The sequence below is a fragment of the Schistocerca serialis genome, chromosome 8 (assembly GCF_023864345.2).
Source record: "Schistocerca serialis cubense isolate TAMUIC-IGC-003099 chromosome 8, iqSchSeri2.2, whole genome shotgun sequence".
NCBI classification, from domain to species: Eukaryota; Metazoa; Arthropoda; class Insecta; order Orthoptera; family Acrididae; genus Schistocerca; species Schistocerca serialis.
In genome coordinates, this window is record NC_064645.1 from 291,398,027 (window position 1) to 291,420,719 (window position 22,693).

Below are 22,693 nucleotides of genomic sequence, written 5' to 3' on the forward strand. Positions count from 1 at the left end.
GATTTGAAAGCAAATAAATCACCATGTCCGGATGGAATCACAGTTCGATTTTACAAAGAGTACTCTATACCATTGGCCACTTACCTAACTTGCATTTATCATGAACCTCTCGCCCAGCACAAAGTCCCAAGCGACTGAAAAAAGCGCAGGTGACTCCAACATATAAGAAGGATAGAAGAACGAACCGGCAAAATTAAAGACCAATATCGCTAACTTCGGTTTGCTGCAAAAGCTCTGAACATATTCTCAGTTAAAATATAATAATCTTCCTTGAGACTGAGAAGCTTACAACAACGAATCAGCTTGCCCTTTTCCCATTTGATATACTACGAACTATGAATGAAGAGCAAAGGACAGATTCCATATTTCTAGATTTCTCGAAAACATTTGACACGGTGCCGCATTGGAGGCTGTTAACTAAGGTACGAGCATATGGAATAAGTTCACAGATAAGTTAGTGACTCGAAAACTTCTTAATAGAACCCAGTATGTTGTCCTCGACGGCGAGTGTTCATCAGAGACAAGGATTTCGTCAGTATTTCCCGAGAGAAGTGTGATAGGACCGTTGTTGTTCTCTATTTCTATAAATGATTTGGCGGTTGTTGGCTGATGATGTTGTGGTGTACGGTAACGTGTCGAAACTGTGTGATTGTAGGAAGTTACAAGACGACTTGGACAAAAATTCCAGTTAGTGTGATGAATGGCAGCTAGCGCTAAATGTGGAAAAATGAAAGTTGATGCGGATAAGTAGAAGACCAAACTTGTAACGCTCGGATACAGTATTACTAGTGTCCTGTCAAGTCGTTTAGGTATCTGGGCGTAACACTGAAAAGCGATGTGAGATGTAACTAGCATGTGAGAATTGTGAGAAGGAAGAAGAATGGTCGAGTTCGGTTTACTGAGAGAATTTTAGGAAAGAGTGGTTCATCTGTAAAGGATACTGCATACAGGACGCTGGTGCGACCTGTTCTTTAGTACTGCTAGAGTGTTTGGGATCAGTACCAGATCGAATTGAAGGAAGACATCGAAGCAATTCACAGGCGGACTGCCAGATTTGTTACCGGTTGGTTCGAACGCCTCTGTAACTCAGATGGAGGGAAGGCGACGTTCTTTTCGAGGAACACTACTGAGAAAATTTAGAGAACCGGCATTTGAAGCTGATTGCCGAACGATACTATTGCCGCCAACATACATTGCGCTTAAGGACCACATAGATAAGATCCGAGAAATTAGGACTCATAAGGAGGCATATGGACAGTCATTTTCCCTCGCTCTGTCTGCGAGTGGATCAGGAAAGGAAATGACTAGTAGTGGTACAGGGTGCCCTCTGCCACGCACCGTACGGTTTCTTTCGTATTGTAGGTGTAAATGTAGGATCATCGTATTGTAAGGACTGCAGTGGCAGATCGTAGAGCTACCACAGCAGATATAAGAAGCGTGTGAGTCGAGACGTGTCAACATGAACAGTTGCGAACCGGTTATTAACAGTAGGACTACGGATACGCACATTCAAACTTCTTTATTTAAATGAGTGAGACTGTACTTAAATTGCTGAATGACTGATACCCACAATATCCTAGCGCAACGAAATCTGACTGCTCAAAAAAAAAAAAAAAAGAAAAAATAGTGAGCGTCAATACAGCCAGCTAAATAAAAGATTCTAGCTACTAAAGCCACTAACTACTAATAGGCATGTGGTTAGCAAAGGAAAGATTTTGTTGCAAACCAAATAATGTATTTTTTTTTACCTTAGTAATGTGACATCCAATTCAAACACGAATATAAATCGTAATTGACATACAGTACAAAGATATACAATCATGAATAATTTTCAATCTCCAAGTCGGATACTTCCAGATCGTTAGCCTACGCTAACATTTCAGACCTCTACCCTCAGTCAATCCTAACTTCTCACATGTAACATCCATCACTGCTGGCTGTTCACCTCCAACTGTCCAACAGAATTTCCATCACTGCTGGCGACTAACTTCCAACTGCTCAACAGTACTGGCGATTAACTTCCAACAACGAGTCCGACCAGCCACAGGGGTCTCTTACAAAGAAAGCGCAGTCAGAGATCCAATGCAAAGCGCTACACAGCGCTGCCAACACAGAAGCAGCCCACCTACAACATCTCTTCGATTCACGTCACACCATCAACGTTCACGGCTCGACTGGTGCCGTCAGAGGATCACTTGGAAGATGCTGTGGCGCGCCGTGGTCTTCAGCGATGAAAGCATATTCCGCCTGCACACAAGTGATTGTCGTTTGTGTGTACGAGTAGACCTAGTGAGTGCTGTCTCGTACGGCGTACTTGTCCAAGACACCTCAGGCGTTATGGTCTGGGGTGCGATAAGCTTGCGAGGTGCCGGGGTGGAGAAGAGTTTTTACCTCTTTAATTCTGACGAATTTTGCATGAGAACGAGACAGGCACTCGACCCCCTCCTTATCTACCAGCTAATTAATTATGCACACAACGGTAACGGAAGGAAATGATGGTGGATCCTGCTAGTTGGTAAAATAAGAAGTGCACACTCACAATAATGTAATAAAAATCGTAATCTACTCAAAAAATGAGAACTTTATCATAATAAACAACAGCAAATGGGATTCTGCATACGTCTACGAAATGATATGCGGATTAAATATTACAATGAGATTTATTATGCATCAGAATATGAATGTGCATGATTGTCGACACACACAGTAGGTTAAAGGATAGGGTATACTGAAATACGAGGTGCATTCAAGTTCTAAGGCCTCCGATTTTTTTTCTCCGGACTGGAAAGAGATAGAAACATGCGCATTGTTTTAAAATGAGGCCGCATTCATTGTCAATACATCCCAGAGATGGCAGCACCGTACGGCAGATGGAATTTTACCGCCAGCGGCGAGAATGAGAACTGTTTTAAATACTTAAAATGGCGACGTTTTCCTTACTTAAACAGCGTGCAATCATTCGTTTTCTGAATTTGCGTGGTGTGAAACCAATTGAAATTCATCGACAGTTGAAGGAGACATGTGGTGATGGAGTTATGGATGTGTCGAAAGTGCGTTCGTGGGTGCGACAGTTTAATGAAGGCAGAACATCATGTGACAACAAACCGAAACAACCTCGGGCTCGCACAAGCCGGTCTGACGACATGATCGAGAAAGTGGAGAGAATTGTTTTGGGGGATCGCCGAATGACTGTTGAACAGATCGCCTCCAGAGTTGACATTTCTGTGGGTTCTGTGCACACAATCCTGCATGACGACCCGAAAATGCGAAAAGTGTCATCCAGGTGGGTGCCACGAATGCTGACGGACGACCACATGGCTGCCCGTGTGGCATGTTGCCAAGCAATGTTGACGCGCAATGACAGCATGAATGGGACTTTCTTTTCGTCGGTTGTGACAATGGATGAGACGTGGATGCCATTTTTCAATCCAGAAACAAAGCGCCAGTCAGCTCAATGGAAGCACACAGATTCACTGCCACCAAAAAAATTTCGGGTAACCGCCAGTGCTGAAAAAATGATGGTGTCCATGTTCTGGGACAGCGAGGGCGTAATCCTTACCCATTGCGTTCCAAAGGGCACTACGGTAACAGGTGCATCCTACGAAAATGTTTTGAAGAACAAATTCCTTCCTGCACTGCAACAAAAACGTCCGGGAAGGGCTGCGCGTGTGCTGTTTCACGAAGACAACGCACCCACACATCGAGATAACGTTACGCAACAGTTTCTTCGTGATAACAACTTTGAAGTGATTCCTCATGCTCCCTACTCACCTGACCTGGCTCCTAGTGATTTTGGCTTTTTCCAAGAATGAAAGACACTCTCCGTGGCCACACATTCACCAGCCGTGCTGCTATTGCCTCAGCGATTTTCCAGTGGTCAAAACAGACTCGCCACTGCCATGGAATCATGGCGTCAGTGTTGTGAAAAATGTGTACGTCTGCAGGGCGATTACGTCGAGAAGTAACGCCAGTTTCATCGATTTCGGGTGAGTAGTTAATTAGAAAAGAAATCGGAGGCCTTAGAACTTGAATGCACCTCGTATCATGAGAAAAAGAGTTGGCTCGAGAACAAAGGACTCCTGCTCTCTGTGACGCAATAGACTGACGATAATGACTGGAGGTCCTAATGAATCAAATCTTAATCTCCTCACTATATAGCAGTATCGCAGTTATTAGTGAGAGCTCAAATGGGATCACATGGAGAAACAAACAAGGTAGACTGGTAGCAAAGCGAGAGCGCGTGCTGCTGAGGGATTCAGTATAAAATTGATAAGGTCCTACAACGCCGGGTCTCAAAATACTGTATCAGCAATGAAATCTGCAGCACGTCGTCGGTAGGCAGCGTTCTGATGATGTAGGCGCCGACTTCTGCTGTGCAGAAACTCTGTGTCAACCCCTGGCTGCGAAGGCTGTTCGAGAATTCTTCTTCCGAAAACGAGCGACCAAGTCGCAAGACCGTCCGACTTCGAGGAAAATCGGATCCCCAATTCCTCTGTGATGCGATGCAAGAGCGAAGCCAGCATTGCTCAACTCTCTACTCTCCTCGAAAACCGCGAATCATCATTCAGTGCTGATTCCAAAATTCCCCTACACTGTCACAGAGCATCATTCCCGCCAGTAGCGACCATTTCCTCCAATTTAGAGCAGTGCTTTATGACGTCAACTAACCTCAGTTTAAGTTGACTTATCATGCCTCTGCTATTCAGCTGAGGGCACTGAACTTGCCATTTGACTGGCTACGAAAGCAACCTGCCTAGACCACCGGCCATCCGGCGCCAGACAGTCGCACCCAGCAGGGCACGGTCCACAAGTATTCTTAGAATCAAGAGGACAATGCAGTCAGTCGGTGCCAGGAATCTTCGTTCCGGACGAGCTGGAATAGTAAACACATAAACTGCGGCGACACTCAGACGTCTCGCACATCGTTTCACCCTGCATACAACAGGCGAAACTCGATCGACCTCAGTCTTTCCACCAGGCACTTAAGCCTATTGTACGAACCCCTCAGAAATCAGGGAAGTGCTGCCCCCAACCGGAAATGCCGTGTGCCATGTCCTCCGATGCTTGCCTCGCACAGGCCACACAGGTAAGTAACCCAACTTACATAGGAATCCCGTGAAAAGTATTTTTTGAGCTCTCAGTGCAAATACTCTCATTACAATAACATTATTCGGTCTGTTACTACCGCGCAATGACATAGAACATTAATAAAACTGATAAAAATTAGAGGCAACATGCAAAAGAGGGCATGGAATCTCTCAAGTACAACTCTCGTTCACCTCTGATGTTCCTGGTAGGGACGCTAATCAACGGTCGGTATATGCAGTATATTGTTAGAAATATTCTTTTGATGTTCTTGCACCAGGAAGGTGATGTGTTATCACAACAGTATAATGCTGACCCATACACACTGCCTGTGAAACTCAGAGTGTTCTGCAAGATGTGCAGCAACTTCCCTGACCAGAAAGATCTCTGGAGTAGTCTCCAGTCGAGCAAGTGTGGGACATGATGGGACAAAAAGCGAAAAATATAAGAGCTACGTAATTTGCGGAAGGGCGGAGACAAGACGTTTGAGGGGAGTGGCCCTCTCTCTCCAGGTGCGAGGAGCGCAGTAGTATTTTGGGCATTCCGAATTTTGCTTCTGAGGAGGCAGGAGTTCACTCTTGACTGCTTCCGATAAGTCGCAACGATTCTCTTGTCGCTTGTCATGAGACAATGCACTTTGCATTCGTCGCAAACAGCGTAGAGAGCAAAGTTTGTTAAATCCAAGTAGGCGAGCTTCACTCACTGTGCGCATTATCAAGAGCTCAACTCAGGATCATTTTAATTTACTACATGTCCGATGATGGTAGTACTGTTAGAACAGTTTAATGCGGTTTCACCTAGGTTTGCACTTGCAGATGGACGCATACCCTCGTCCAGTAATGATAACTTCCAGTAGCAGGTTTCGGTCACTATTTTCAGCATAGGGCATGTTAGACGCTATCAACTACGACGCCGGCAGAGTCTTGATGCAACCGCACGCAATCAGCCGACTCCACCGCCACGCCAATCACACTATGAACATGGTAATAAAGAAAACGCCTGCCTTCCTAGCTGCGCTTTCTTCTTTCGCTTTCTTCAATTTCTTTGCAATGTGTTAGATGCTCATACAGCCGCAAGGCACAGTATTCACCGTTCGCCCGCTAAGAGAGTCATATGTTCAGCTGTTTTTTTTTTTTTAATTCCTCCCACATTTAATACACCAGGTCAACCCGTCTCTCGTAATTTATTTATATATTAAATTAGAATGAAGTCATACATTGCTCATGTTAAAAGGCAAATACCAGGGCAGGCACCTTATACAATTCACTTGTTGTGAGCTCTTGGTGCCAATTCAATTCTATTTTTTGTTGTTTTTTTTTTTTATTTGATACTGTTTACAGTATCTGGCGACCCAAATTTTTTAGTTTTGTTTATCATTATTTGAATAATTTGTGAGTGACTGCTAAATGAATTTGATAAAATTTCAATAATTATTGCATATGCCATTTCATGCAGTTTCACTGAATAAACCAGTTATACACTCCTGGAAATGGAAAAAAGAACACATTGACACCGGTGTGTCAGACCCACCATACTTGCTCCGGACACTGCGAGAGGGCTGTACAAGCAATGATCACACGCACGGCACAGCGGACACACCAGGAACCGCGGTGTTGGCCGTCGAATGGCGCTAGCTGCGCAGCATTTGTGCACCACCGCCGTCAGTGTCAGCCAGTTTGCCGTGGCATACGGAACTCCATCGCAGTCTTTAACACTGGTAGCATGCCGCGACAGCGTGGACGTGAACCGTATGTGCAGTTGACGGACTTTGAGCGAGGGCGTATAGTGGGCATGCGGGAGGCCTGGTGGACGTACCGCCGAATTGCTCAACACGTGGGGCGTGAGGTCTCCACAGTACATCGATGTTGTCGCCAGTGGTCGGCGGAAGGTGCACGTGCCCATAGACCTGGGACCGGACCGCAGCGACGCACGGATGCACGCCAAGACCGTAGGATCCAACGCAGTGCCGTAGGGGACCGCACCGCCACTTCCCAGCAAGTTAGGGACACTGTTGCTCCTGGGGTATCGGCGAGGGACCATTCGCAAACGTCTCCATGAAGCTGGGCTACGGTCCCGCACACCGTTAGGCCGTCTTCCGCTCACGCCCCAACATCGTGCAGCCCGCCTCCAGTGGTGTCGCGACAGGCGTGAATTGAGGGACGAATGGAGACGTGTCGTCTTCAGCGATGAGAGTCGCTTCTGCCTTGGTGCCAATGATGGTCGTATGCGTGTTTGGCGCCGTGCAGGTGAGCGCCACTATCAGGACTGCATACGACCGAGGCACACAGGGCCAACACCCGGCATCATGGTGTGGGGAGCGATCTCCTACACTGGCCGTACACCACTGGTGATCGTCGAGGGGACACTGAATAGTGCACGGTACATCCAAACCGTCATCGAACCCATCGTTCTACCATTCCTAGACCGGCAAGGGAACTTGCTGTTCCAACAGGACAATGCACGTCCGCATGTATCCCGTGCCACCCAACGTGCTCTAGAAGGTGTAAGTCAACTACCCTGGCCAGCAAGATCTCCGGATCTGTCCCCCATTGAGCATGTTTGGGACTGGATGAAGCGTCGTCTCACGCGGTCTGCACGTCCAGCACGAACGCTGGTCCAACTGAGGCGCCAGGTGGAAATGGCATGGCAAGCCGTTCCACAGGACTACATCCAGCATCTCTACGATCGTCTCCATGGGAGAATAGCAGCCTGCATTGCTGCGAAAGGTGGATATACACTGTACTAGTGCCGACATTGTGCATGCTCTGTTGCCTGTGTCTCTGTGTCTATGTGCCTGTGGTTCTGTCAGTGTGATCATGTTATGTATCTGACCCCAGGAATGTGTCAATAAAGTTTCCCCTTCCTGGGACAATGAATTCACGGTGTTCTTATTTCAATTTCCAGGAGTGTATGTTGACCAGCACTCCTTGCATTTCATTTATTGAATTTAAATCAAAATTCACACCTCTTTCTCCCTCCCACATGAGATACCTTGCAAAAGTGACTTTTACGACTCATCAACAACTCTACAGAAGCACTTGAACAGGTCGAGCAGGCGTGGAATAACGTATCCCAGGACGGTATCCGCCATCTGTGCGATCGACTGGACACCGGAGTCAGTGCCTGCATTGCCGCCTGTGGTGGCCACATCACGTACTAGTATGGGTGCTTCAGCATGAGTCGATACGTGGCACCTCAGAACGGCTTGTGCTGTTGATCTATAAACGTAACCATTTCATGTACCTCATATACACCCTTGCAACAATAAATACTGAATGAATTTGAAACCTCTGTTCGTCCACAAGATCAAGATCGCTGTCAGCAAAGGCGGCCATGTTGATACCGTATCATTTGACACGTAGGAGGCATTAGATTCAATTCCGAACTCTCGTTTACTGAGCAATATATTAGCTGACAGAGTATCGGACCAAATCTATGACTGCATTCAGAACTTTCTAAGAGAAAAAAACTCAGTACGTTGTATTTAATGGAATGAATTCGACAGAATAGAGCCAATTTCTGCAGTATCCCAAGGGAATCTTATAGGGACATTACTGATTACAATATACAGGGTGTACCAGAACTTCACCGACAAGCTGATGCAGTCATCGTCTCCGAACTGTTCATCTACCGCACGCAGTACACACTGCTGTAAAATGCATTTATATCCTTTCGTATTTAGCGTTTTCTTAAGAGCAAGGTGGGGACAACAGCTTAACTACAAGATACCTCTCCTCCATATAGTAATGCTGAGAGCTGATTTCTCAGGATGGGACAGGGTAAGGACACGATTGTGGACGGGGCCGTAGTCAGTTACTCTTGGCTGCACAACAAATACGTAAAACTTTATTTAAAGCAATTGAGATTTTAAAACAATCTCTTAAAAAACACAATTGACTGTGTGACGGCTGAAGGCTGTATCACAGGAAAAAAAATTCCACCAACAAAAACCTCAAATAACAAATGGCTGAAGGCATGAATTACAAGTCAAAAGAACAATTCCACATAGCATATATTAAGATAAATACTTAGTTTTATAACAAACTGTGTCACGGCTGAAGGCCTTACTACAAAAATAGTGAAATTATTACTCGGCCGAAGGCATAAACAATTTCAAGTAACAAACGGCTGAAGCCCTGAATTAGAAGTCAGGAAAACAATCCCAAATAGCACACATTTCAACAAATAATTTGCTTTTAGAATAAGTTTGCTTTAAAAAGAACTTATTGTAACATGGCTGAAGGCCTTATTATGAAACAAGTGAAATCATTTCTCGGCTGAAGGCCACACCAACAATAATTAGAAAATTACAAATATCCTTAAAACAAACATCACACTGTAAGGAATCAGGACAAGCGCTTCTCAGCCAGTGTTCCAAGGGTAGACCTGGGAAGGTAACCCGAACATAAGGTAAGGTGAGACAGGCAGCCAGGAGTTGTACAGGATGGCAACTCAAACTAGGGGCAGCTTAAGCACCGACCGACTAACCAATCCACTTAACATGCGATCACCGGTACAACTATGAGATATTTTCAAGCAAGGGCAAAGAGACAGACAGCACTACATCTTCAGGAAACGCTAGAACAAAGGTAGACCTCAAAAAAAAATGCACAGTATAATACAAGAGGCTGTCGAACTACACACCGTGTCGGACAGCATCAACACGACGAGGAAAGCTACACTGCCGGAAACGTGTGCTAACCTCCAGGGCACGTAACTGGAGCGTTAGCGGCCACAAGGCAGAAAATACCGCTGCTTGCAATTCACTAATAAGAATAATGCTAAATTCTATGAAGAATAACAAATAGAGAAAGACAGCTGCAATATTTCACCACCTCGAAACACGTCACTCGCTGCCAGGCTCAGCAGCCCTGGGAGCAACAACCCGCCGACCAGAATAGTCGAGGTTGCATTAGCAGTAACTCTTCACTCAAACGTCCAGGGTTCCGTGTGCAACGAAGTTGTCGCTGTCGCAGCTACCCCTCCTCTATCCGGTAGTGGCAGCACGCCGAGGAAACGTTAGCGCTAGGATTTCACCCGGAACAAGACCCGCCCACTCACCCCCACCGGCCACCGGTTCACCACCGGTTTTCCCAGTCTTTGTTCGTGGACTGGGCATCGTTTCAGTTGACCCATGTGGTTTCCGCGTTCGGCTGCACGTTGCGGTAGAGCATTGTTCTTTTAGCCGATTTATTTAACATATTTCGCGTGTGAAGTGTTTTGCTTGTTAGAAGTGTTTCATCGTGTATTGCGTGTGAAAAGTGTTAAAAGTGTTTTATAGTGTTCAAAGTGTTTTGGGTGTGTTTTATCGTGTACCGTCTGTGTGTGAACTATTCGTGTGAAGAGCGTTTCGTGTGTAGTAATAGTGTTTAATAATGAGTTCTTTTAAGTGTGAAGTTTGCGGCAATGAGTACAGTTACCGCAAGACTCTGAAGAGGCATATATCCACAGCCCATCCACAGAAGCTGAGCGAAATGATGCCTCCTGTTACAGATAAGGAACCTTCGTGTACATACCAATGCTACATATGCGACAAGGATTTTACTTGTAAAGGTAGTTTAAAACGCCACCAACAAAATATTCATGGCCAACCGCAACAGCAAGGGTTTAAGTGTACAATGTGTGCATTTGAAACCGATTCAAAAAAGTGCTGGATCGATCATTTTCAGTCTGCACACGGATTATGTGTGAAACCAGAAGCCCTGGAATTCTCCAGTGAAGAAGAATTTTTAAAATGGAAAGAAGAAATGGAATGTGCTACACATTCCAAATTCATTAAAAGCTGTGGCACTAAATTTTACGATGAGGGCCCCACATGTTATTACGTTTGCCATCGCTCAGGTCAGTTTACCTCCAAAGGTGATGGGAGAAGACATCTGAAATTGACAGGAAGCAACAAAATTAATGGCAAGTGCCCTGCAGAGATTAAAGTGCAATACAAAGAAGGAAAATGCCACGTTACTTTTGTGTCCACTCACGTTGGTCACGATCTGGACCTAAGTCATCTCAACCTGACGGAAAAAGAACGGATGAAGATAGCTGAAGACATTGCTGCAGGAATCCCATTTCCTACTGTCCTCCAAAAAATTCAAGAAACAGTGCAGAGTTCGAATTTGGAGAGAGTGCATCTTACAATGATGCAGGATTTGCATAATATTGCAGCTGCGTATAACCTGTCTTCAAAGTCAGTCAGACATTCAAATGATGCGATCAGCGTTGAAGCTTGGGTGCAAGAAGTGCAGCAAAGTGACAATCCATGTGTATTGTTCTATAAGCCTCAAGAAACAATTAATGATCTGTACCCTGAACTGAAAAGTGAAGACTTTGCATTAATTATAATGAACAACGCACAAGGCGAAATATTAACAAAATATGGAGGTGACTGTATTTGTGTCGATGGAACTCATGGCCTAAATGGCTATGATTTTGAAGTTACAACATTACTTGTACTGGATGATATGAGGCAAGGATTTCCATGTGCTTTCCTCATATCTAACAGGAATGACTCAGATGTTTTGAGTATATTTTTCAATTGTGTTAAGTCTCAGGTTGGACAGATTTCCCCAAAAGTATTCATGACGGACCTGGCAGAATCGTATAGTATCGCTTGGAACAAAACAATGGGACATCCTGAAATGAGACTTTTCTGTACCTGGCACGTCGATAGAGCCTGGAGGGCCAATATTAAGAGCAAAATTAGAAGTTTGGACAAGAGAAACGAGGTGTACAAACTTGTTAAATCGTTAATGCAGGTAAGAGATGTTGCTGTGTTTCAAGAATCGTTGGTAAAAGCATTGCAGAAACTCAACAGCGATCCAGAGACTTCAGAATTTGGTCACTATTTCAAGACGTATTATGAAAAAAATGTGAAGTGTTGGGCATATTGTCATAGGATGCGATCCGGACTCAACACAAACATGCACCTGGAGAGCATGCATAAGACATTGAAATATATACATGCTAATGCAAAGCAGGTAAAACGTTTGGACAAAGGTATATCCGCTTTGATGTCGCTTGTAAAAGCAAAGCTGTTTGACAGGCTCATTGTCAACGTGAAAGGGAAGCTAACAAGTAAAATGAAAAACATTCGCCGTAAACACAAATGCAACATTCTGATGAATAAGGACTCAATTAGGAAGGTAGGCAGAGGTTGGGAAGTACCAGCCACAAAATCACATGAAGTTTACCTTGTACAAGAAAATAATATCTTCTGTAACTGTAAATTAGTGTGCACTGACTGTAAAGTGTGCATTCATAGGTATTCCTGCACGTGTATTGATTATAGCATTAAGTTAAATATGTGCAAGCATATACATAATGTTTGCCAACTAGACAGTACAGAACAAAATCCTTTTGAAATTTCTGAATTACAAGATGCAGTAGCTACAGATGTTGGAGATATGTCTTGCATTAATGAGAAAGAAGTGATTTTGAAGCAAGTAAGTGGAAATGCTAATTCCTGCACCCCAGAAGCATTGGCAGAAGAGAAGAGAAAAATTATTTCTAGGTTTTCAGAAATTGTTTCTGGTATGTCAGCTACTGAAGTTCAGCTGGCTAACAAAATGGTGACTTCGTTGAAGGTTAATGTAGGTACTGTTCGCACCAGTAGTGGTATCTCTTTCATTAGCCCACAAAGAAGTCTAAAGAGGAAACTTTTGCCCCAGAGGAGGCTGTTTTCAACAAAGAAGACAAGTTCCTCAAAACGCATATCCATGGCAGTTCCTAATGCAGAAGAAACCAACAACATCCTGAGAACACTTCTGGATGGAGGTCTGTACCATTAATTTGCAACTATTTGCATTTAATATTAAAATATTTTAAATGTTCATGTGCCCAAATATGTTGTGATTAGTTCTACATTGGGATGTAGTATGAACATTCTGACATGAAAATCACTTCAAAATTTTATCATTACATAACATGCCTCATACAAATGAAGATAGAGACATAAGTTCCCTATCAATTCCACCTCTTTATACAAACTGATAACCATAATCTAGGTTATAATACATATGTAGTTACTCCTTCAGGTAGACAATACATGGTTATCACCGAAGGCAATAATCTATTGTGGTAGTGCATATGGTGTTACTTCTTTAGACAGATAGGGCTGCTACTTGACATTATTATCATTCGGTACATTTTCTACAGTATGATATAGTATCAATATCCTTCAGATATCTTACCATGTGTGCTTCAGTATTATTATTACTATTTTGTCATACTTCCCCTTTCAGATTTTATTTATAAATTTCATGTTCATGTGATGTGGAGTTTTTTCATGTAGTTCTAGTCTCTGGCTGAATCACTCTCACTGAAAAACCTGTGTGTTATGTTTCAGCTCCCACTATGGCTCGGATAGTATTTTTTGTAGTCTAAAAGCATTGAGGAAATTAGTTTTCTGAGAACCCCAAAAAATAATACATTAGGTGATGATTGAAATAAAATATGCACAAGATATATTTTTTTAAAATTTAATCAGTGATATTATTTATGGTGTTCATGATTTTGTTTTGTTACTTAGTATCCTGCATTGTTAACTCCACGATATCATTTTAATTACTGGTACACATATCTTTTTGACACATTTTTTTTATCAAATAGTGTATTTCACATAAACATTCCACAGCCTTTTTTTGTGGTGAAGTGAACAATTCCTGGGTTAGCACAGTTAAATTATTTTTTATTTGCTGTGGTGTGCTGCTGTATTTCCACTCAGTCATTCTATCAGTATTGCTGGAACCTGCAAATAAGTTTGAACTTAGAGTACACAATGATATGTCATGCTTTGTTCAGTCTGATACCATCCTCTACACAGATGACTCACAAGTAATAGGCTGCTATAACACTGATGAAAATTTAATATGCCGCATTGAGTAAATGCTTGGAGAATAACGTGCTTTCTCTGTATGGCAGATTAAGTATACCATTAGAATTACTGAGTGAAAACACAGTGGCACACACAGCAGTGAGACATGCAACAAGCATCACCTGGTATGTGATGGTAATTCCATGAAATGGACCACACTGCATGTGATATATCTTCTATTTCACACATCTCCAGTGCAATTTTTCTGTTCTATGCATGGAACATGATTTATAATCCTGTACCTGTCAGTTCGTATGTGCAACAAACTTTGAGTCAACCAATGCAGCAACAGGTCCAAAATAGCACACCAGGTATTAGATTAATTCTGTGTTACACACAATACTGAAATGCCTTGTGAGACATCTCTATATTCATGTATGCCCAATGTTACTTCCCTGTTCCAATATACAATGCCTACATTCTGATTTATTGTTTAATTGTTTACTGACAGAGCCTGACACTGAGTGTGATCAGCAAGGTTTTGGTATGTCATGGCAGCAAGACCTTCCACACACCACACCAGGTATGAGATTAATTCTGTGTTAGGCACAATACTGAAATGCCTTGTGAGACATCTCTATACTCATGTATGCCCAATGTTACTTCCCTGTTCCAATATACAATGCCTGTATTGTGATTTACTGTTTAATTGTTTACTTACAGAGCCTGACACTGAGTGTGATCAGCAAGGTTTTGGTATGCCATGGCAGCAAGAGCTTCCACACACCACACCAGGTATGAGATTAATTCTGTGTTACATACAATACTGAAATGCCTTGTGAGACATCTCTATATTCATGTATGCCAAGTGTTACTTCCCTGTTCCAATATACAATGCCTGCATTGTGATTTAATGTTTAATTGTTTACTTTCAGAGCCTGACACTGAGTGTGATCAGCAAGGTTTTGGGTTGCCATGGCAGCAAGACCTTCCACACACCACACCAGGTATGAGATTAATTTTGTGTTAGGCACAATACTGAAATGCCTTGTGAGACATCTCTATATTCATATATGCCCAATGTTACTTCCCTGTTCCAATATACAATGCCTGCATTGTGATTTACTGTTTAATTGTTTACTTACAGAGCCTGACACTGAGTGTGATCAGCAAGGTTTTGGGTTGCCATGGCAGCAAGACCTTCCACACACCACACCAGGTATGAGATTAATTTTGTGTTAGGCACAATACTGAAATGCCTTGTGAGACATCTCTATATTCATATATGCCCAATGTTACTTCCCTGTTCCAATATACAATGCCTGCATTGTGATTTACTGTTTAATTGTTTACTTACAGAGCCTGACACTGAGTGATCAGCAAGGTTTTGGTATGCCATGGCAGCAAGAGCTTCCTCACACCACACCAGGTATGAGATTAATTCTGTGTTAGGTACAATACTGAAATGCCTTGTGAGACATCTCTATCTTCATATATGCCCAATGTTGCTTCCCTATTCCAATATACAATGCCTGCATTGTGATTTACTGTTTAATTGTTTACTTACAGAGCCTGACACTGAGTGTGATCAGCAAGGTTTTGGTATGCCATGGCTGCAAGAGCTTCCTCGCACCACACCAGGTATGAGATTAATTCTGTGTTAGGCACAATACTGAAATGCCTCATGGGTCATCCTTATATTTATGTATGTCCAATATTTCTTTCCTGTTCCAATACTCAATGCCTGCATTGTGATTTAATGTTTACTTACAGGACCTGTCAGTGAATGAGTTTAGAACGGTGCTTTCGATAAACCATGAAAGCAAGAGCTTCCACACAGCACACCAGGTATGAGATTAATTCAGTGTTATGTACTATACAGAAATGCCCTGTGACTCATCACTAAATTCACATATGCTCAATGTTACTGTTCTGTTCCAATGCACTATGTCTGCACTCTGGTTTAATATTTACTTACAGGGCCTGTCGGTTTGTCTGTGTGACACAGCAAGTGTCACTGAAAATGGCAGCAACACATCCAACATGCCACCTTAGCTAGCTATGTCTGTCCCAGTAGCTGTGTGGTTAGAGAGACTGATAGGTACGCAGGGTCTCAGGTGCAATTCCTGTCCAAGTCGGAGAGTCTAGCCTCTCGGGGGCTGGGTTATGTGTTGCCATTATCACCATTTTACCTTTTTTTCAAATGCAAATCACCAAAGTGGCATCATCTGGTGAAGACTTGCAGTAGGCAGCCGAATGGTTCTGCATAGGATCTCCCGGACAGAAATGCTATACGGTCATTTCGTTTCACTCTAGGTAAGAGACTGATTCTATGTTATGCACATTTTTGAGATGAGTTGTGAGTTATCTCAGAATTCGTATATGCTTAGTAAATTTAATATTTATTTGCAGGACTCTAGAGTAAGCAGTGAGTAGCTGTGTACACTATGATGCTTTGTCATGACTGACACCTAGCATGGCAATACAGCATGCCACTATAATGGTGTCAACAGTGTTGGATAGTTTGTCTGCTCCAATGGATGGTGGTGCATGAGAAATAGACTTGTCAGGAAGGCCAGTTGGACCTCTGTACCCCAGGTTTGCAGTTTGGCCAGTGGATATTTGGAGCAAATCCACTAACACTCAGGTATTTAAAAGTTTATTTATTTATCTTTAACATCACAGGATCATGTTTCCATATCTGCATCCATCCCTCCATCCCCCGTCCCCATTCCCCAGTGAGAGGAGTCATAACTACTTTGTGAGGTCATAACTATTTTGTGAGTTTGTGCATGGAGCACATAAGGCTCCTAGTAATTGAATCCTTTCTACTTTTCCAGGCTGCATTAACTCTCCCGTGCTCATCCATCCCTGTCCTCACTTCTTTCCCTCTTCCCTTTCTTTATATCTCTGTTTCCTTGCTTACACTGGCCTGGCAATCCTGGTTTTTTGCTATCTCTTACAGTTTTATTCTTCTTGCTTTTCACTTTCCTATTTGGAGTGTTTGGTCCCTCTTTGGAGTTTGAACTCCTCTAAATTTGGTCTCCATGGTGTGAGCCACAAGGGGAACACCACCATACATGAAGTCTTTGGCATGTGGCCTTACCAGCTCCTCCATTTTTTACCTGAAGCCATTGTCCTTTTCATGCTCTACAGCTAGCATGGTACCCATTTCATGTGCTTGGGGTGTTATGTACTCTTTTGCTTGTGTCCTCTGACAACACAGGGATCACAGTTCTGATACTTGAGCTGCTACCTCCCTGTGTATGCCTAGGAGTAGTGGCTTGTCGTTCTGGAGCATTGGAACTCTCAGCAACAGCTCATATTCCAGGTGGCCATTGGTGTGGCTGACTAGTGCATTTTGATGTCCATTACTCCTCAATAGCCTTTGAATATGTTTCAGGGTGTCATTTCTCATAGTGACCTCATCTTCCAAACTGGTGAACTTCAGGGCAGTCTGGAATGGCAAGGCGTTCATTTTGTTCAGAAAGGCTGTAAGGACAACCACATTGATAATGACCACTTTATTCGGGTGTCAAGGTTATGGTTTATCAGTGTGATGCGAAACCGTATTGCTTCACATCAGATTCCTTTTTGCTCAGTCTTGGGCTGACTCTTTGAGTCCACCACCTTCCCAATAAACTTCTTGCAATAAGGGGACTCGTACCGCATGGCCTACAGCGGATCTACCATCCTCTGCTATCTTTGTATTGGTCATACCAGGTTGACTCAAGCCTCTTACTCCATAATGATCTGCCCCCGCCCCCCACCCCTCACTGTAATCCATATTTTACTAGACTCCCCCATCTTTTGGCCTTTCGCATTAAACATGCTCTTCCACTCTTCATTGTTACAGACGTTAGCAGACGACCTTGCGTAGTTACATCTGTCTTCGGTTATCATCCTAAAAGTGGTTTGTCCCCTATATTTAAGTACCTGAATTTTCTTCCATAACTGGAGGCCTTCATCATTGCCTTCATTCCGGCCAGGTTTCCCGCCCCCATTTCTCTCCATTTTGTTTGGAATTTTGTGCTGTTTCCTCCCCACCCCCTCTTCTTGTGTCATCTTCCCCTGGTGTTGTCCCGATTGTCACAGTCATGGTATGATGTGGGGACCGGCGTGGGTTTGCAGTGATTCCAGCACCCTGTTGCACATAGCATGAGTGAGGCACATTATGATCTCCCCCTACTCCTGTTCTTTATTCTTCCTGCAACCCCAGGGTTCCTTCTGCATCTTTGACTGTTTTCTTTTGCCATCGACTAGACTGTGCTGTTGGTTTTTTGCTCCCGCAGCCTCTGACATTTTGGAACTTGGGACTGATGGCATCACCATTTGATCCCTCTCCCCATTCAAACAATCAATCAATATCTGCATCCAGCAGACAGCCAGTGAGACTTAGTATCTACTCTGTTAGCATCTGTGTCAGGATGTTACTTGGATTAATGACAAGTTTGAAATTATTACTTGTTTCCAAATACAAAAGTCATTTTTGTTCCCTGATAAATTAGGGGTACAAACTATGTGCCAGTATTATGGAAATAACAACCAGTTAAAAATAAAACATTCTAGAATATGAGACATTTGGTTACAGATAACTTTTGAAATAGGGGATTTAAAAAAAAAGTAAAATATATACTACAAAGTGGAATCAAAAAGGCTTTCAACTGAGTTGTATATCAGAATGACTTATCCACTCATTCCTAATTCCACCTCCATGTGTTTATACAGATCATGAAATAATATTTATTTATGAAATTTATTTTTAGGTAAATGAGTTACATTATCAGGAAAATTGATTGTGAACAATCAGATGTAGATATTTTCCCAGCTAGAATAAGAAAATATTTAACCTGTTTAACAGTTGTATGTGTGTTACTCATCTAGCTGGATAAAAAATAAATATATATTACAAGTTGATGATTGTAACTTACTCTGTTTTAATTTAGGGATGGGTGACAAATGCATAGTCATCAACAGGTATTACACTGAGCCTGAATCACAGTCATCACTGCCCAGCTCGGCTTGGGAGCGGAGTGATTGATTGTGAACAATCAGATGTAGATATTTTCCCAGCTAGAATAAGAAAATATTTAACCTGTTTAACAGTTGTATGTGTGTTACTCATCTAGCTGGATAAAAAATAAATATATATTACAAGTTGATGATTGTAACTTACTCTGTTTTAATTTAGGGATGGGTGACAAATGCATAGTCATCAACAGGTATTACACTGAGCCTGAATCACAGTCATCACTGCCCAGCTCGGCTTGGGAGCGGAGTGACCTAGCAATGCTACCATTCTAGGCTGGTGGCAAAAGCAGCATCAGTTCCTGGCAGTGCATAATATCCCACACATCAGCAGAACTGACATACCAGAGGATGGTGAAGATGTAAGGAAGATTGATGTTTGACATCCTGTCAACAGTGAAGTCATCAGAAACAGAGCACAAGCTGTGGCACTTTCAAGGACAGAGAAGAAAATCTGCCTTGGCCTTTCAAAGGAACCATCCCAGCATTTGCCTTCAGTGATTTAGGGAAATAATAAAAAACCTAAATCTGGATGGCAGGACACAGAAGAGAACCAACATGTTCCACAATACGAGACCAACATGCTAGCTAATGTGCTATAAATCTTCATCCAGAAGTGTTCTCAGGATGTTGTTGGTTTCTTCTGCATTAGGAACTGCCATGGATATGCGTTTTGAGGAACTTGTCTTCTTTGTTGAAAACAGCCTCCTCTGGGGCAAAAGATTCCTCTTGAGACTTCTTTGTGGGCTAATGAAAGAGATACCACTACTGGTGCAAACAGCACCTACATTAACCTTCAACGAAGTCACCATTTTGTTAGCCAGCTGAACTTCAGTAGCTGACATACCAGAAACAATTTCTGAAAACCTAGAAATAATTTTTCTCTTCTCTTCTGCCAATGCTTCTGGGGTGCAGGAATTAGCATTTCCACTTACTTGCTTCAAAATCACTTCTTTCTCATTAATGCAAGACATATCTCCAACATCTGTAGCTACTGCATCTTGTAATTCAGAAATTTCAAAAGGATTTTGTTCTGTACTGTCTAGTTGGCAAACATTATGTATATGCTTGCACATATTTAACTTAATGCTATAATCAATACACGTGCAGGAATACCTATGAATGCACACTTTACAGTCAGTGCACACTAATTTACAGTTACAGAAGATATTATTTTCTTGTACAAGGTAAACTTCATGTGATTTTGTGGCTGGTACTTCCCAACCTCTGCCTACCTTCCTAATTGAGTCCTTATTCATCAGAATGCTGCATTTGTGTTTACGGCGAATGTTTTTCATTTTACTTGTTAGCTTCCCTTTCACGTTGACAATGAGCCTGTCAAACAGCTTTGCTGTTACAAGCGACATCAAAGCGGATATACCTTTGTCCAAACGTTTTACCTGCTTTGCATTAGCATGTATATATTTCAATGTCTTATGCATGCTCTCCAGGTGCATGTTTGTGTTGAGTCCGGATCGCATCCTATGACAATATGCCCAACACTTCACATTTTTTTCATAATACGTCTTGAAATAGTGACCAAATTCTGAAGTCTCTGGATCGCTGTTGAGTTTCTGCAATGCTTTTACCAACGATTCTTGAAACACAGCAACATCTCTTACCTGCATTAACGATTTAACAAGTTTGTACACCTCGTTTCTCTTGTCCAAACTTCTAATTTTGCTCTTAATATTGGCCCTCCAGGCTCTATCGACGTGCCAGGTACAGAAAAGTCTCATTTCAGGATGTCCCATTGTTTTGTTCCAAGCGATACTATACGATTCTGCCAGGTCCGTCATGAATACTTTTGGGGAAATCTGTCCAACCTGAGACTTAACACAATTGAAAAATATACTCAAAACATCTGAGTCATTCCTGTTAGATATGAGGAAAGCACATGGAAATCCTTGCCTCATATCATCCAGTACAAGTAATGTTGTAACTTCAAAATCATAGCCATTTAGGCCATGAGTTCCATCGACACAAATACAGTCACCTCCATATTTTGTTAATATTTCGCCTTGTGCGTTGTTCATTATAATTAATGCAAAGTCTTCACTTTTCAGTTCAGGGTACAGATCATTAATTGTTTCTTGAGGCTTATAGAACAATACACATGGATTGTCACTTTGCTGCACTTCTTGCACCCAAGCTTCAACGCTGATCGCATCATTTGAATGTCTGACTGACTTTGAAGACAGGTTATACGCAGCTGCAATATTATGCAAATCCTGCATCATTGTAAGATGCACTCTCTCCAAATTCGAACTCTGCACTGTTTCTTGAATTTTTTGGAGGACAGTAGGAAATGGGATTCCTGCAGCAATGTCTTCAGCTATCTTCATCCGTTCTTTTTCCGTCAGGTTGAGATGACTTAGGTCCAGATCGTGACCAACGTGAGTGGACACAAAAGTAACGTGGCATTTTCCTTCTTTGTATTGCACTTTAATCTCTGCAGGGCACTTGCCATTAATTTTGTTGCTTCCTGTCAATTTCAGATGTCTTCTCCCATCACCTTTGGAGGTAAACTGACCTGAGCGATGGCAAACGTAATAACATGTGGGGCCCTCATCGTAAAATTTAGTGCCACAGCTTTTAATGAATTTGGAATGTGTAGCACATTCCATTTCTTCTTTCCATTTTAAAAATTCTTCTTCACTGGAGAATTCCAGGGCTTCTGGTTTCACACATAATCCGTGTGCAGACTGAAAATGATCGATCCAGCACTTTTTTGAATCGGTTTCAAATGCACACATTGTACACTTAAACCCTTGCTGTTGCGGTTGGCCATGAATATTTTGTTGGTGGCGTTTTAAACTACTTTTACAAGTAAAATCCTTGTCGCATATGTAGCGTTGGTATGTACACGAAGGTTCCTTATCTGTAACAGGAGGCATCATTTCGCTCAGCTTCTGTGGATGGGCTGTGGATATATGCCTCTTCAGAGTCTTGCGGTAACTGTACTCATTGCCGCAAACTTCACATTTAAAAGAACTCATTATTAAACACTATTACAACATACAGCTACAAGTGGTAAAAACAGCCACAATGTACAGTATCTCTTTAAATCAACAAAATGGTTCAAATGGCTCTGAGCACTATGGGACTTAACTTCTGAGGTCATCAGTCCCCTACACTTAGAACTACTTAAACGTAACTAACTTAAGGACATCACACACATCCATGCCTGAGGCTGGATTCGAACGAACGAGCGTAGCGGCCATGCGGTTCCAGACTGTAGCGCCTAGAACCGCTTGGCCTCTCCGGCCGGCTTAAATCAACAGCTTAGTTCATGGTTCATTACTAGAAATAAGAGTAATCTACAGTAAAGATGCAAATGTAGTTACTTTGGTGTTGAAGGTGTTCATTGTTCAAGAACACACCACTTAAATAATTTGTCTCTTCAAAACATGTAACTAGTAATACATTCAATTTAAGGGAAGGTTAAATGGGTTACTGGTGGCTAACTTCCTCAACTCCATTCACAAATTTATTTGTAGAACTAACTGATGTACCAAGTCTACCAAATAACACAAACTGTTTGGAAAATTTTACCTCTGTACATGTTCGAATGAGAAATATATTCTGCATTAGTAAGAGCGGACTCTGATTTTCTGTTTGATGGTGCGTGTCTACAAAAGGTTAAGAATGTTTTGTACTCCAGTATATTGTGGATTTACATATTGTCTTTAAAGTTTATTATTACTTCTTAAATGATGATATGTTTAGGACTTATTTATTTACTTCATGTCCATGAAAACCACTTCACAT

The 22,693-nt window shown here is 42.4% G+C and overlaps 1 protein-coding gene across 1 annotated transcript; it reads right to left on the minus strand.

Annotated features, from left to right (window-relative positions):
* Positions 1 to 19,518: 19,518 nt before the first annotated feature.
* Positions 19,519 to 21,267, minus strand: LOC126416972 (uncharacterized). The gene has a single exon (XM_050084854.1). It carries the CDS (start codon positions 21,265 to 21,267, stop codon positions 19,519 to 19,521), a length of 1,749 nt encoding a protein of 582 aa, XP_049940811.1.
* Positions 21,268 to 22,693: the final 1,426 nt, after the last annotated feature.

What these genes read in the sequence shown, in the direction of transcription:
- LOC126416972 (XM_050084854.1), bottom strand. Translation starts at nt 21,267, where the DNA reads ATGAAGATAGCTGAAGACATTGCTGCAGGAATCCCATTTCCTACTGTC.